Here is a 16,612-nt window from a genome sequence, read left to right as displayed (position 1 = left end):
GTGTGTGTGCATTAATGAGCATTAGTTGACATGTAGTTGCAAAGTTACTTACTGTTAGTAGAATGTCTAAAGTGGACTATCAAAATAAAGTGTAACCTAAATTAATAATAAATCAAAACAATTGTTAAGAATTTAACCAACTAAATATAATAGCTTCAAAACATACAAGCAAATATAGAGTAATAAAGGGGGGAAGACAACTACAAGTGATAAACAAAAAACACTTTCTGTATCTAAGAGTGTTCTAAGTATCTGAAAGTTTATAGACAATCATAGTTATGGGTTTTCTTTTTTCCTCAGCATTATTGCTGTTTGATTATTACTGATGAGATCACAGACAGTGGCAGCTTTAATCGGCTGCATTCACACTAATGCACAGATCTACTTCCACATACCAGATGTTTTGTCCTGTTCTGAAAACATAACTGACTGTGTTTACATCAATTTCCTATCATAAAAGTATTCAGAGATGCATGTGTGTTTAACCGCAGCCGTGATCGAGCTTCAGGACAAACAAACGCACAGCGCATGTGAAAGTCTGTCAGTACCTGAGTTTCGTGAATCTAAGTTTTGCACACACATGCCATATGTGGGGAAAAAAACAACAACCCCAGAATCTTTTCGAGAAGCGTTGAAGAGAGAATTGCGATGCATCACCGCTAATAGTCTTCCAGTCATTTGTAAACATAAGAAATAAAATCAACATACTGTGAAGATCTCTCAGACTCCACAGCGGTTTGGAGATCTGACCCTTGTGTTTCTCTCGCAGGTTCCTCCTCGTGACGGAGAGCTCCATGGTGTGGACTACAACTTCCTGTCTGTGGAGGACTTCCTGGAGCTAGAGCGGAGCGGAGGACTGCTAGAGATATGAACGCATGACGGTCAGTCACAAACCCTCAGTCCATCATCATCATCATCACACAGAGCTTCAGATCAGCTCATGGAGCGATCGCCCCCCAAAGAGAGCATTAGCATGCTAGCATAGCTAAAAACAAAGCAAAGGGAACTCAACCTTGAGCATCTCAAACACTTTGATGGATGCGCAATATTTACAGAAACATTTGACAAACTGCCATTTATCAGTATAGGATAGAGAAATACTTGACTGTATTACATAAGTTAATGATGTTAATGATATCCAGAAGTCACTCGCCCTCTTTGTATGACTGAACTGAACTTTTTTAACAAGCATGAATTATAATGTGTAAGATTGTGTCTTTAACTCATTTACTGATTTTTGTGTGCGTGTGTCCAAATTTACAATTGAACAACAAAATTTAAAAAGCCATTATAATGTAAAAAATTATTAGGAATGTATTAAATACATTTGATTGCGACATGTTAGATGACGCTCATTTATTATAAATCCAACTATGAATGCAGTATTCTTCAAGCTACCTTCAGTGCATTGATATTGCCAGGGCCGTACCCACCATTGAGGTCCCCAAGGTCCAGACCTCAGTATTTATCCAATAACAGAAGTTGTAAAATAATTACCTTATATTAATTCTGCTTTGGTGCTGCATAGATAAAAAGCCAAGATAACAGATCTTCTCAAATGAGATGCCTCGGCGGTAGGGGTGTGCGATATATATATAGTCTGCGATAATATCGTAATTGTTGTTTTAACGATATGCGATTTGACATTATCGAGTATTTTGCAAAAACCATTCAAAACAGCCATACAGAGTGCACACATACATTATGTGAAGTCTAGACTAGTGCGTGTGCGCATTTAGAGTGCGTTCTTTCACTGCATGATTCAGTCAATTAAATAGAATGATCACATAATTCAAAACATGAAAATGTATATATTCACTTCATATAGTTAATCAATTTCACACAAAGAGTGCTGTTTTTCTCCAAAAATTACCATGATTACAAATATGATATTGATTTAATACAACAGTTCAATAAACAAGAAGTTAATATTAAGAGACTTATGTTTTAGACACCATATTTCCTGTTTTTGCTTTATTTCACCAACAAAAATGATTCCAAACACAGCCACAGTTTTGCGTCTCTGAGCAACACGACGGTGTTTTGTTCCTGAATGAATCAACCATTTAAATGATTCGGTTCAATCGCAATGACTCGCTTATTAACAGTGACTCTCTGCCACCTACTGGCGGTACACCTACTTTTTTTTCTATTTTTTTCATGTTTTAAATCATTTCAAATATCAGTATTCAATATTTTATGTTTAAAATATCAAAATATTATTTATGCATTTGTAACTGCAGGTTAAATGCATTCATGTCCATCTGAGCTGTATTAAACAGTGTGTAAATACAACTAAATGCCACTTCAGATGCAGCTTCTGTGTTTCCTCTGCATTGCAAATATGAATTTTGTTTATATTGATTTCATTTGCCTGGTAACAGCCCACATGTTCACTGATTAAATGTAAGGCAAGGCAAGGCAAGTGTATTTATATAGCACATTTCATACACAATGGTAATTCAAAGGGCTTTACATAAAAGGAAGTAAAATAATCATAAAAAAAATAATCAAGATTTTTGATAAAAAAAAATTATCAACAATAAAACAAGGATTTTAAAAAGATTTAAAAACTGATTTAAAATAGTCTTTATAAAGGTAAAAATGCCCATCAAATGTAAAAATCAGTTTAAACTTTTTGGAAAAGATTAATTTCTATCAGTGTGAATAAAAAAAATTAAAAAAAATATATTCATGTTTATGGCTGTCGCGATTCGTCGATTTTATTCGACTTCATTTTGCTCGCGTCGACTAAAGGGGCGGTCACACTGCACTTTTCGTTCCATTGACTTCCATTCATACGCATGCGAATGCGTCAAACCGGAAACGCGAGCTTATGCGAAAAATTTCGCATTTCGCTGCGTTCCAAAGTTCAAGTTTGGTTAACTCTGACCTGCTTCTGTATCATGATACGTATCGTATCGTGGCTTTGCTGGTGATACACAGCCCTTATAATTACCATACACAAGTGTATTATTATTAAATTACTTAATGTTGTTCGTTATTTTATATATTTATATTTTCTGACTCATTTTAAAATTAATTTTGGACCACACCATAGGAACTTATAAAATGACCTATTTAAAGGGAAAAACCTACATCACTTAAAAACCATGTTGTGATAACTGAGGGAAAACCTATATCTTCAATAAAAAATTTTAATAAAATAAAAAAACTGAGGGGAAACATTGGCGCGTGATGTCATATCCTGCTCCCGCCCATATTCACAGCAGCATCCAAAAAAATGTTGCAAGTTCAAAGTCTAGTGTGACCGCCCCTTTACTGGCAACATACCGGAAGTGGCGCAGTATATGCGCTTTAATTATTTACATGCGTGTAGGTTAAGTACATTCGTCACACAGCGGCTCCGTTCACAGTAGTTCCACAAGAACTGTTATCATTTACATGTGTGGAGCGTCTCAAACGTCATCTCTGCATGTTGTTGTGAGTTTGGGTTTATTATAACGTTCATCTGGGAACGTAACATGCGCCATTTCATCAGATTTGTGAGGTAAATCATTTATAAATCTACGCAAATCAGGAGAATACCATCGCGGTTTCAAAATAAAAGCTCAAACCCTCACACTTTTTTTTTAAAAACAAAGAGTTTACACGTTTTGATGTCCACATATTCTTTTAATTACAGTGGCTGTAGCATTTCTGTCCTAAAGAAATGGGCAAATATTAAAGATTAAGTGGACATTTGAATGAAATGGTGCTTGGTCAATATTAAACAAGGATTAGATCGCACAGCAATGTGTAAAAATAATCATCAGGCCGTTGGCGCCCCCTGCAGGCCTTTGTTGTAATGCGTAATGTACATTAGCTCTATTGTTTATAATACATTATGTATTTTAACAATTTTGTTCAATAAAACCACATGATTTATTGCTTTTGATACTTTATTTGAACTAATTATTATTGCCTCATTGCTATTATATATGTATTTTAAGTAATTTTAAAGGCTATTGTTCACTTGCATCTATTTTTATTACCACAAAATTATAATTATAGGGCCCTATGAAATACGTTTTATTTCCAAATTCAGTTTTTTTTTCCATTTTCATTTTTCTATACTCTCTTTTAATGGTTAAGTTAAATTGTATTAATCAAAAAGCCTGTCTAATTAATTGAGTTTTACAGTTTTATCTTTACCAAATTCTGTTTTCCATTATTTTCTGGATTCCATTTTAATGGTTTTATTAAATTTTAATAATCAAAAGCATCTCCAATTAATTGATTTTACAAAAAAAAAAAAAATTTTTTTTTTTTCTGAAATACTGCACATTTACATTTAAGAAAATTTTTTTTTTGTGGGAAATTAATCGTTTAGATTAATAAATTAAGCGATAAATTAGTCGATAGATTAATCAAAATAAAAATAGTCATTAGTGGCAGCCCTATTCATGTTTAATCATTTTTGACGTGATTTTACTGAAGGCTACCAGGATAATTATAACTGAGTTTATTAAATTCATAAACATAAACAAAGTATATCTTCTCTATTTCCAGTTTGTAGCGTGGATCATTCATTGCAACGTTTAATCTGATTCTCATGTTTAAAAGTCTGTTATCTTGAAAAATTATTTATGCTACTACTGCGCACTGACTTGGTTGTAAACCTATATTATTATCCAATATATGAGCCTTAAAACATCTTAAAAATGCACACATGTAGGTCAGGAAAATAAAAATTTTCTCGGGGGAGCATGCCCCCGAGCACCCCTACCAATCTCCATTTTGGGACCTCAGTATTTATAAAAACCTGCGTATGTCCCTGAATATTGCATGTGTCAGACTCCAGGATATGAATGTTGTAGCCTGCTTGTGTGCTGATTGTTTTTAGCTACAGTCTCTGACCAAACATTCAGAAATGTCTGTGTGCTTCTGGAGAAACACTACCACACTCTCTAGTGTTAGTTTTAGAGGAAGGCCCACAGACGCCTCTGCTGTGTTCTCCTGTACTGAGCCGAGTGTGTGTGTGTGTGTGTGTGTTTTACAAATCTCTCTTTCTCTGCCATGCTTTCTGTCCCTCTTTCTTTTCAAGCATGCTAATGGGTTCTTGGTTGCCTAGGTAACTATTATGGGACACCCAAGCCACCCATCCAGCCTTTCAGTAGGACAGTGATTACCTATGATGCTTTGTGACACAGTTGCACTGGTTCCCAGAAGTGCTGCAATCGCGTGAAGCATGCAGGAGTAGAGCAGACAGCGCTGCAGGAGGATGCAGACATGAACAACACGTTTACAGGTGAGTGAGTGTGTGTGTGTGTGTGTGTGTGTGTGTGAACGATCAGATCACGTGCTGAGATCAGGCGGGCTGATTTCTGAGTGTGTGTTTAAGAGAGCATTACTGCTAGAGTTTGAGTTTGTAACTGCAGGATAAACAGAACAGACAGCAGAAAGTGAGAAAGGCGGCTGCTCAGTAACACTGTTGAGGCTCTACAGACTGAAGGCTTTATTTTGTGAGGGTCTTGTCTGTAGCGACTCTGATTGCTGGTAGCTGTGTATTATTAGCAGTCTGCTGTGCTCTCGTCTCAGCTGTTGGACAACAGAGCAGGGGTGAACACGACCAACAAAACACATAAAGATCAGATGATTATGAGCTTACTGTATTCCAGCACTGAACAGTCAGTTAGTTCAGTCTAATTAAAGAATCAGTTTACATTTAATTCAGTACCAAAAGGATCAATAGAAGCTGTTCAAAAAACCTTATAGGAATCAATTTACATTTCAGAGACTACAGAAAACGGGGGAAAAAAACATTAACTCTAATTCATCTAACTGGACTGTTTTTCCTAAAATGTATGTGTCCCAATATGTTTTGTCTTGATGAGAGTAGCTCATGATGTTAGCTTAGCAACATGCTAATACTAAAGGCACAGGCTCATAGCTAGTGTTGGGTATCATTTGAATTTTATCGATTCCGATTCTGCTTATCGATTCTTATCAATTCGATTCCCCTCCTGCGCTTAAATAGTTTAAAATCACATTAACATGTGAATGCAGGAATCAAACACTGAATCGAAATGCACGTGTCTTATCGAATCCCCGGTTCTTGGTAATTTGGGAGCGGTTCTGGATACCCAGCTCTACTCACAGCAGGGTTGTGCATGCGTTTATGACTCTTCTCTTGTGTCTCCTCCCACTGCTCCTGTGTTTTACCCAGAGTTCTTAGCTCGTAGTCTCTTCCCCTCTCCCCTGCTGTGCACAGGAGACTCTAGCCGGCCGGAGGTGCGAGACAATGCCCCCAGCTATGTGCTGAACAACATGGCCACCTCGCCGCCGGGCCTTCCTCCGGACCAGGACCCGCTCGGAGCGCTGCCGGACAACTGGGAGACCGCCTACACCGAGAGTGGAGAGATTTACTTCATCGAGTAAGACACTTCACTCAGAGCCACGCTACAAGATCACACACACACGTTTCAGCAAGATCAGCACATTAAGCCTGGGACACACCAAGCCGTTGGTGAGCGTCTGTAAAATACTATAGTAATTTATAGTAAATACTATAGTATTTTTGAACCATACTATAGTAAAGTACTTGAATTAATTTGTTGTGGTAATTCTATAGTTGCTGTGGTAATATAACAGCTATAGTAATATAAACAAATTACTTTACCCAATACTGTACTAAGTTTTCTACAACTATAGGATATATCACAATACATTACAGTTTACTGTGTTAAAACAAAAGTATACTACAGTATTTATTAAAGTTTATCAGTTCACTATGGTTAATACTACAGTATGCTGTAGCATTCATTAACAAAGTGTTGTATTCAATTCAAGTTTATTTGTATAGCGCTTTTCACGATACAATTGTTGCAAAGCAGCTTTACAGAAAATATTACATTACTACATTACATTTAGGAGTAGGCTATTAGTGGTGACTAATATGGCAGGAATGTACAGTAAGAATCATGCAGTTAGTTACACATTACACGTAATCCAACAGACGGTGAACACTATTAACTGCAATGATTATATGTTGCGATTAAGCAAAATTTGGTAGTTTTATATGTTTTTCCATGGTTAGCATCATCTGAGGTTTTCTGAGGGGTTGGCATCATCTCTTCTCAGATCTTCGTAAGGGTTGGATTGAAGCTTGTGTAATTCCTAGTTCCCTTGGGATGCAAGTCCCGTGGCAGAAACTGAGAAGCAGATAGAGACATAATTAGCGTAGCTGCTGGTTCCAACCAAGCAAAGATGATGTGTTCAACCCAAGCAAAAGAATGAAAAAGTGCATTTGATCAGATATAGCTGAAGTACAAAGTTATGAGATACATTATGTGAATGCTTGGCTAAAAAGAACTGTCTTTAATCTAGATTTAAACAGAGAGAGTGTGTCTGAACCCCGAACGTTATCAGGAAGGCTATTCCAGAGTTTGGGAGCCAAATGCGAAAAAGCTCTACCTCCTTTAGTGGACTTTGCTATCCTAGGTACTACCAAAAGTCCAGAGTTTTGCGACCTTAGGGAGCGTGATGGAATGTAGCGTGGTAGAAGACTAGTTAGGTACGCAAGAGCTAACCCATTAAGGGCCTTATAGGCAAGAAATAATATTTTGTAACTGATACGGAACTCTGCCAGTGCAGAGACTGTAAAATTGTGGTAATATGATCATATTTTCTTGACCTAGTAAGGACTCTAGCCGCTGCATTTTGGACCACCTGTAGCTTGTTTATTGAAGATGCAGGACAACCACCTAGCAGTGCATTACAATAGGGTGGGTGCTCAAGATCCCCCCCCCCCCAATTGTGCAGAGGTTTTTTTTTTTTTTCAAACGCATTTTCACTGCTGTTTCCACGACTAAATAATAACTGGGCTAAGTTATCATACAGATATTCAAATATTTAATTCTCATGACTCAGTAATTAATTATTCTGGGTGTTAGTTTTTTTCTAGAGTATACTCCATTGGATAGTGCATTTGATGAATTTGCTGCTCAAAATTTATTTTGTGAAGTGAAACGCACTGACTGCAAATACATTATTTAGTAACCAAACAATACACACATTCTTTCTAAGAGGGTTGCGCATCACTAAATAAAATGATTTAATAAATACCTGTTTACAATAAGCACTTATTCGCACATTCACAGGACAAAGTTTGAGGGCGCACACGTAATATCTGAAGGAGCGCAGAGCCATGATCACTATATGGGAGAAAAAGCCCGCTGCAAGCCGAGAGATTCGTGCTGGTACCCTCTCGTATTACAATGCACTCTTGACATTTGCAATTACAATTATGCCAAAAATGGCCTCAAATGAACTATGAAAACGAGAATAAGTCATACAAGCTGCAATCCATTTCTTATTGGTTAAAATGAATGGAGACTATCTCGTGTTTTTCCGTGGGTGCTCGAGCCCCTGAGCACCCACGGGATCGATGCCTATGCATCTAGATGCAAATTGTAATCCAAGAGATTCTGTGTATTTTTTTGGGGTCCAATAAGTAATATCTCTGTCTTATCCGAATTTAATAGGAAAAACGTATTGGTCATCCAATCTTTTGCATTTTTAATACACTCTGTTAGCTTAGATAATTTAGAAGTTTCATCTGGTCTTGTAGAAATATATAGTTGAGTATCATCAGCATAAAAATGGAAACTAATCCCATATTTTCTAATAATGTTATCAAGGGGCAACATGGATATTGAAAATAGCAGAGGACCTTGGACAGATCCTTGTGGAACTCCATATTTTACTGGTGATAATTGAGATGACTCCCCATTTAAATGAACAAAATGGTAGCGATCGGACAGGTAGGATAACAAAGTGGTAGCGATCGGACAGGTAGGATCTAAACCATCTTAAAGCCTGCCCTTAAATACCTGTATAGTTTTGTAATCGATCTATGAGTATGTCATGATCTATGCTGTCGAACGCAGCACTAAGATCAAGTAAAACTAGCAATGAGATGCAGCCTTGGTCTGATGTAAGCTGCAAGTCATTTGTAAATACTATAATATATACAGTGTAATACACTTTGGCTGCCCAGACCACAGAGAGTGGGCTATCTACTTACTACCCTAGCAGTAGAGATAGCATTGTCTAGGCAAGGGCTCAAAGAGACCACTACTTAAAAACCCTAAGAAGGGGAGCAGACACTGAGCTAGCACACAGATATCCTCAGATAGCTTTGCACCTAGGAAGGGCTACCAGAAGGGGGGACTGACTGAAACTACCCAGACTACAAAGAGTGGGATGTCTACTTGCAACCCTAGCAGGGGAGACAGCACTGTTTAGGTAAGGGCTCAAGGAGACCGCTACTTAAAAACCTAAGAAGGGAAAATACTATAATATATACAGTGTAATACACTTTGCTATAGTATGGTTCAAAAACACTACAGTATTTACTATAAATTACTATAGTATTTTTTCATGTGGGTAGTTTGTTTGTTCAGTGTGTTTCACTCGTCGGCTCTCATCAAGGAAATCTGATTGGACGTTCAGTTTAGCAAATGAGTCAATTCTTCAGAATTAAAGTGAAAGTGATGAAAACGAGTAAGTAAATGAAGGCAGCACAGACTGAAGGCTGTTCTAATGTTGCATGATCTTTCCCAAGCATTCCAATATGCGAATATTTTCATAAAAACATGAGCCACTTGAAATGATGAAGTTATCAACATAACTCATATTCAAAATGGTAAGCAAGCGCTGCTTTGTTTTTGTTTCGTATATCTGCGTTTATCTTGTTTATCCTTGTTTCAGTTTCTCATTTTAAATGGAGGATATTTACTATTGATGCTGATATAGACAGCTAGCTCCTCTCACGCAGGCGCAGAACACATGTGTTAGTTTGCAGACGGCTGTAGTCTGTGCGGTGTGTTCAAGCACAGCTTTTTGGTCCAGTCGGGGAGACAACACTGTCAGCTTTTGTCACCGCTAGTTCTTTAAAGTCGGCTTGGTGTGTCCTGGCCTTTAGGTCTGCTGGTGTACTGTCACCAATCATGCGTTTGACACAACCTCTGCTCACGCTTCAGAAATCTGTGACTGATCGTTTCATTACTCTCATACTAACACCAGTGATGATGTTGTTTACAGCCACAACACAAAGACCACCTCGTGGATGGACCCTCGATGTCAGGACAAACAGCCCAAACCTCTGGAGGACTGTGATGACGATGGTAAGACGGCATCATCCATCATCATCCACCGCTGCTGTGTTTTTATCTGGACTGCTCTGTTCCAGTATCATCTCATGCTTATGAAACCATGTTACTTAGTGTATGTTCACTAAATGGGAGACACACTTAAATTCACACACTCTTGTCCACTCAAGCAGTGGCCCACGAGAGGGCCTCAAGATGACCATGAAAATAAACTAAAACAATTAGAAATCAAAATTTTCCTTATTTTGTTAACCCCCCTCAACAAGTGTTTTTCACTGGAGATTCCCAAAGTCTTGGAAAACGTCTCGGGTTACGCATGTAACCATTGTTCCCCGAGAGGGAACATTGGGGAATGCAGCCTGCATGACCGGTGTCTGAAGCACATGTGAAACAACGCCAGTCTATTGGCCCACCTGGCCCATGACGTCATAGGCGGGATGCCCGGAAGTATAAAAGGGCACCTGCTGAATACGTCATCACTTTAGCTGTCTGAAGGAGACGTAGACAGGCAGGCCAAAGGCATGGCAAGGGGGCGCAGCGTCTCGTTCCCTCACGGGGAACCATGGTTACATGCGTAACCCGAGACATTCCCCTTCTAGGGAACGAGACGCTGCACCCCCTAGGGGGCACATTGGGGTACGAAATCCAATCACGCCGTGCCGAGGCGCCAAGAAGGCCACTACTTAAAGGCCCTAGGAAGGGGAGCAGTCACTGAGCTAGCACACAGATATCCTCAGATAGCTATGTACCTAGGAAGGGCTACCAGACTGAAACTACCCAGACCACAAGAGTGGGCTGTCTATTTACAACCCAAAGAGGGGAGACTGCACTGTCTAGGTAATAGCTCAAAAGACCGCTAATTAAAACCCTAAGCAGGGGAGCGATCACTGAGCTAGCACATAGCTATCCTCAGAAAGCTAGGCTGTAGGAAAAGAGAACACTCCATAAGAGGGCTCACCTCAACTGCAATGGAACACAGCTAGCCTCAGATAGCTGTATTCAGGTAAGCCCATCCCATCCAAGTTAAGAGCACAGCTATCCTCAGATAGCTATGCAATGTGAGCAGAACTAGCCTGGATACACAAGACCACTGAGGAGGCAAACTAGAAAGCCTCTAGAGGAGCTCAAAGGATGCTACTTAAATCTCAGGTAAAGAGAGTAGCTGCTGAGCTAGAACACAGCTATCCTCAGATAGCTATGTTCCTAAGGTCTTATGAAGGCTTGTGGACCAAAGTGAAGTAGAACACAGCTAGCCTCAGATAGCTGTATTCAGGTAAGCCCAACCCACCATACCAATGGCTGGAATATAACCACCCTCAGATGGCTATACTAAGGGAGGTCCCCAATCCGCATCAGAGCCTAGATAGCCTTCCTACAGAGCTGCCCAGACCACATAGAGTGGGCTATCTACTTACTACCCTAGCAGGGGAGATAGCACTGTCTAGGCAAGGGCTCAAAGAGACTGCTACTTAAAGACCCTAAAAAGGGGAGCAGTCACTGAGCTAGCACACAGATATCCTCAGATAGCTATGTAGCTAGGGAGGGCTACCAGAAAAAAAACCGACTGAAACTACCCAGACCACAAAGAGTGGGTTGTCTACTTACAACCCAAAGAGGGGAGACAGCACTGTCTAGGTAAGGGCTCAAAAGGCCGCTACTTAAAAACCCTAAGCAGGGGAGCGATCACTGAGCTATCACATAGCTATCCTCAGATAGCTAGGCTCTAGGAAAGGGGACCACTCCATGAGAGGGCTCACCGCAACTGCAGTAGAGCACAGCTAGCCTCAGATAGCTGTATTCAGGTAAGCCCGTCCTGCCATCACAGTGGCCGGAATGTAACCACCCTCAGATGGCTATACTAAGGAGGACCCCAAACCATGTCAGTCCCAAGTAAACAATATACAGCTAGCCTAGATAGCCTTCCTGCAGAGTTGCCCAGACCACAGAGAGTGGGCTATCTACTTACTACCATAGCAGGGGCGATAGCACTCTCTAGGCAAGGGCTCAAAGAGACTGCTATTAAAAACCCTAGGAAGGGGAGCAGCTACTGAGCTAGCACACAGATATCCTCAGATAGCTATGTACCTGGGAAGGGCTACCAGAAGGGGGACTGACTGAAACTACCCAGACCACAAAATGTGGGCTGTCTACTTACGACCCAAAGAGGGGAGACAGCACTGTCTAGGTAAGGGCTCAAGAGACCGCTACTTAAAACCCTAAGCAGGGGAGCGATCACTGAGCTATCACATAACTATCCTCAGATAGCGAGGCTCTAGGAAAGGGGCCCACTACATGAGAGGGCTCACCGCAATTGCAGTAGTGCACAGCTAGTCTAGAGGGCTGGACACAGCTATCCTCGAATAGCAGTTCCCTCAGATAAGGCTGAAGATTGCCCAGGCCACGGAAGTGGGGCATCTATTTAAAACCTCAGATACTGTTGAGGACCTGGAGCAGAGCTGTCATAGGGTAACATCAGCGTCAGATTCGTTCATCAGAGCACCGGGGTGTCGCTGAAGATCTGCCCGACCTGATGAATGCAGTTTGGGCTCGGGAAGAGCGAGTCCCTGCAGGCTGTGACCAGCAGAGGGCAGCGTCCTTCATCAGCAGTGCACATTACTGCCATCATGGACACCAAAGAAAAAAAGATTTCTAAACAAGCCTTAAACAGAGACGCATCTCTGTCTGTGTTCAACATCAGTATTCAACATAGAAAAAAAAAATAATATTCAGACTAAAGGAAACTGGAAGGCTGCTGCTTTGAGTAAAGCAATGATGATTAAATGAAGCTGTCTGTATTGAGAAAAGTGTTATACAAATTAAAATGGACTTGACTTAAAAATACGGAGTTCTTATGTAAGAACTGTATAAGTATACATTTAATGTATTTCAGGAGATGTGTGATGTGTTTAGTGAGGATGATCTGATGTAAGGAGTGTGAGGTCTGTACTGTGTTTGATCTGAATACTGTTCAGAAAGACTGTGTCACAATTCAGAGTACATTCTACAAGAAATGTGCGCCTGTGCATGCTCTCTGCACTCATTTATTACCCACAACCCCCCACTCCACATTCTCAGTCATAGAAAAACAGCAAAGCTGAAGCTGGTTTAAAATGTATGGACATAAATTTAAAGATATTATGATTTTGAAGGTAATGAATGTGTGTTCATTATCTGAGGAACTGCATGGAAGCGGCATGCTGATCATGATAATTCTGCACTCTTATTCTGTCATTGATCATCAAATATTCACACTTGTCTGTTTGTTCTTGTCTTGGAGAAGAGGGTGTACATACAGAAGAGCTGGACAATGATCTTGGTACGTCTCTCCTCTCGCCTGTGCAAGGTGTGATTATTAAAATATTGTTAGCATGATTCTCTCTGCATGCAGTGTGTGTGTGTGTGTGTGTGTGTGTGTGTGTGTGTGTGTGTGTGAGTGTGTCTTTAGTACTGAGATATGCTGTGAGAGAGAGAGAGTGAATGTAATGCTGCTAAAAGCTGCTTCTCAAACTACCAAAAAAGTGACAGTGCTGAATGATCTTTCTCAACACTTACTAAACTCTGAAAGCACATAGCTGCAGCGCCTGTCATCTCTTTGCTCAGTGGCTCTTGATTTGTCTGTGTTTGTGGTCAGAACTGCCTCCTGGCTGGGAGAAGATCGACGACCCGGTGTATGGAGTCTATTATGTAGAGTAAGTGTAAGATCCCTCCATCTCATAATCAGTTATTTTACAGAAACTCCTAGTGTTGCGTGTGTTTGAATGTAGGGCCCAGACTTTATTCTGTTCTACACTGCTGTGAATGGTCTCTCAGCTTGCTCTATTTGAAAACAATTACTGTAGGCATCATTCAGTAACAAAACACACTTCAGATAGCTCCAGGCACTGTGTGGTTTAGTGTAGAGAATGATTAGAATCAGCAGAGCTTGGATGCGTCTGAGGATGCTGATGCTGACCGGCTGTGTCTCTGTGTCTCAGTCACATTAACCGTAAGACGCAGTACGAGAACCCGGTTCTGGAGGCCCGGCGGCAGAAACAGCTGGACACACAGCAGCCGCCGGAGGACGGACGCTACATCAGAGGTGCGGATCACTTCAGAGTCAACTAGAACAGATAGTGAAACACTACCAGAACCTGAACATGCTGAGAAACGCTATTACCTGTGTAATGCTGTAGTATGTACTCCCATAGCACAGTGAGCATTGCGTTCTAACGTTCTCCTTTACATGAGTTTACATATGTGACCCTGAAGCACAAAAGCATGCATAAGTCAACGATACATTGTAGTCAACATTATCCATTTTTCTTTTATGCCAAAAATCATTAGGATATTAAGTAAAGATCATGTTCCATGAAGATATTTTGTAAATGTCCTACTGTAAATATATCAAAACTAAATTTTTGATTAGTAATATGCATTGCTAAGAACTTCATTTGGACAACTTTAAAGATGATTTTCTCAATATTTAGATTTTTTTGCACCCTCAGATTCCAGATTTTCAAATAGTTGTATCTCAGCCAAATATTGTCCTCTCATAACAAACCATACATCAATGGAAGCTTATTTATTCAGCTCAATTTCAGAAAATTGACCCTTGTGACTGGTTTTGTGGTCTAGGGTCACATATATCAAATGGGATACACTTCATTTAAATTTCTACTCAATAGCTAATTTCTACTGACTTTCCTTTTTTATTTCTGCTCTACTTTAGACATTCTACTAACTGTAAGTTACTTTGCAACTACATGTCAACTAATTCTCATTAGAGGATCAGTAGACTGTGAGGTTAGGTTTAGGGTTAGTAGGATAAGTGGACATGTACGTAACAAAGTGACTTACAGTCAGTAGAATATCCATCAAAATAAAGTGTGAGCAGATATGAAGCAGACAGTCAGTAATACTCTAACGTCTGCTGGTTGACATTATGAAGTTACTGATAGTTAGTAGAATGACTAAAGTGAACAATCAGAATAAAGTGTAAGCATCAAATTAATTGACTAGACACTAAATCACAAAATCCTTTCAAAGATATCAATTTTTTATTCTTTTGAATTACGATTCTTACGCTCACTAAGGCTACACTTCTTTGCTATTACATTAAAAAGTGTAATATTCTGAGATTTTACAATTTAAAATCACTGTTTTCTATGTGAATATATTGTAAAATATAATTAATTTAAAATGTATTTAAATTTAAAGCTGTATTTTCAGCATCATTACTCCAGTCTTCACTGTCACATGATCTTCAGAAATAATTCTAATATGCTGATTATTAATGTATTTACTTAATTTTTGGTCAATTTAATGTGTCCTCGCTGAATGAAAATATCTATTTAACTTAAAAAAAAATGCCCATCACATTATTTGAGAAATGCCAATATATGTAAAATGTGTGTGTGTGTGTGTGTGTAACAAAAAGTTAGATTTTTTTTTCTATTGGACATTGATGCAGTGCTTCTTAATGATTTTTATAGTTTTTTGTTTATTGTTCGTTTCTGTTCTGTTTGTGTTGTTGTTCGTGTCAGAATGGATAGAGGAGCACTCGTCTGCCGGCGCTGCAATCAGCTCTTATGTGCCCAGTCATCTGGAGACATACAGAGACCCTCAGAGCAGTCCGTCGGCCCCTCAGGGCCCGGGCCCCAGGCGTGAGACTTCACTCACACTGACTCAATGAGCATTTGTAATGACACGACTGAATAATGAGTAACTCGGTGTGTGTGTGTGTGTGTGTGAGCAGGAGGAAAGCCGTTCTTTACCCGTAATCCAGCCGAACTCAAGGGCTCCTTCATAAGCACTAAGCTGCTGAAGAGCCGGCGAGGCTTCGGCTTCACTGTGGTCGGCGGCGATGAACCGGACGAGTTCCTGCAGATCAAGAGTCTGGTGCTGGACGGACCGGCCGCTGTGGACGGAAAGATGGAAACAGGTCTGGACTTTCTCTTCCATGTTCATCTGAGTGTGTGTCCAAATCAGGCACGGCACGCTCTCCTTTAGCCCCACCCCTCTTACATATTAATCATCCAAAACCAGAGAGTGCTTCACAAACACTGCATATCAAATTACAAAATCCACAAGGAGTTTTGTTGTGGGGCATCACTTTTGCATTAAATGTGAGCAGAATCTGATTAAAGTGCCCCTATTATGGGTAATGAAAGGTTCATATTTTGGTTTTGGGAGTCCCCAACAACAGGTTGACATGCATGCAAGGTCAAAAAACACTTTCATTGTCTTAATATGCATTTATTTTTACCTTATTTGCTCAACGATTAATTTTTCCGAACCCCTCCTTTGAGTGACGCTAATCTGCTGTGATTGGTCGATTGTTCTCATTTTCATTTCATCTCGCCTGTAATGCCTGATAAAGCAGCGTTTGTGAGCGCAGTGCTGCTTTGTGTACAGCGTTACCGGGGAAACCGCTATTTTACCGTTCCAAAAGCTGCACCTAGTGGCAAAGAATGAATTTGCATTTTCATTCAGACCAACGCGAAAAGACCAACAAGTGG

General features: G+C 39.9%; 1 protein-coding gene across 5 annotated transcripts in view; it reads left to right on the top strand.

The window, feature by feature from the left end:
- The first annotated feature begins 772 nt into the window (after positions 1-772).
- The window catches only part of LOC107715652 (membrane-associated guanylate kinase, WW and PDZ domain-containing protein 1-like), a 30,715-nt gene continuing 14,875 nt past the window's right edge, over positions 773-16,612 (top strand). The window contains exons 1-9 of one of the 5 annotated variants that reach the window (XM_016521848.1): positions 773-881; positions 5,075-5,251; positions 6,215-6,377; positions 10,048-10,130; positions 13,393-13,458; positions 13,747-13,804; positions 14,090-14,193; positions 15,638-15,757; positions 15,850-16,035. In XM_016521848.1, coding sequence (XP_016377334.1) covers positions 5,233-5,251; positions 6,215-6,377; positions 10,048-10,130; positions 13,393-13,458; positions 13,747-13,804; positions 14,090-14,193; positions 15,638-15,757; positions 15,850-16,035 — 799 coding nt within the window. In that variant the 5' untranslated portion in view covers positions 773-881; positions 5,075-5,232. Of the gene's footprint in view, positions 882-5,074; positions 5,252-6,169; positions 6,378-10,047; positions 10,131-13,392; positions 13,459-13,746; positions 13,805-14,089; positions 14,194-15,637; positions 15,758-15,849; positions 16,036-16,612 lie in introns of all 5 variants that reach the window. The other 4 variants (XM_016521831.1, XM_016521822.1, XM_016521839.1 and 1 more) reach the window with 4 other exon arrangements.

Source organism: Sinocyclocheilus rhinocerous, unplaced genomic scaffold (genome assembly GCF_001515625.1).
Source record: "Sinocyclocheilus rhinocerous isolate Xijiao unplaced genomic scaffold, SAMN03320098_v1.1 scaffold5544, whole genome shotgun sequence".
Lineage (NCBI taxonomy): Eukaryota > Metazoa > Chordata > Actinopteri > Cypriniformes > Cyprinidae > Sinocyclocheilus > Sinocyclocheilus rhinocerous.
The sequence above is the reverse complement of the archived record's forward strand: the minus strand, read 5'-3'. Positions and strand labels throughout refer to the sequence as shown.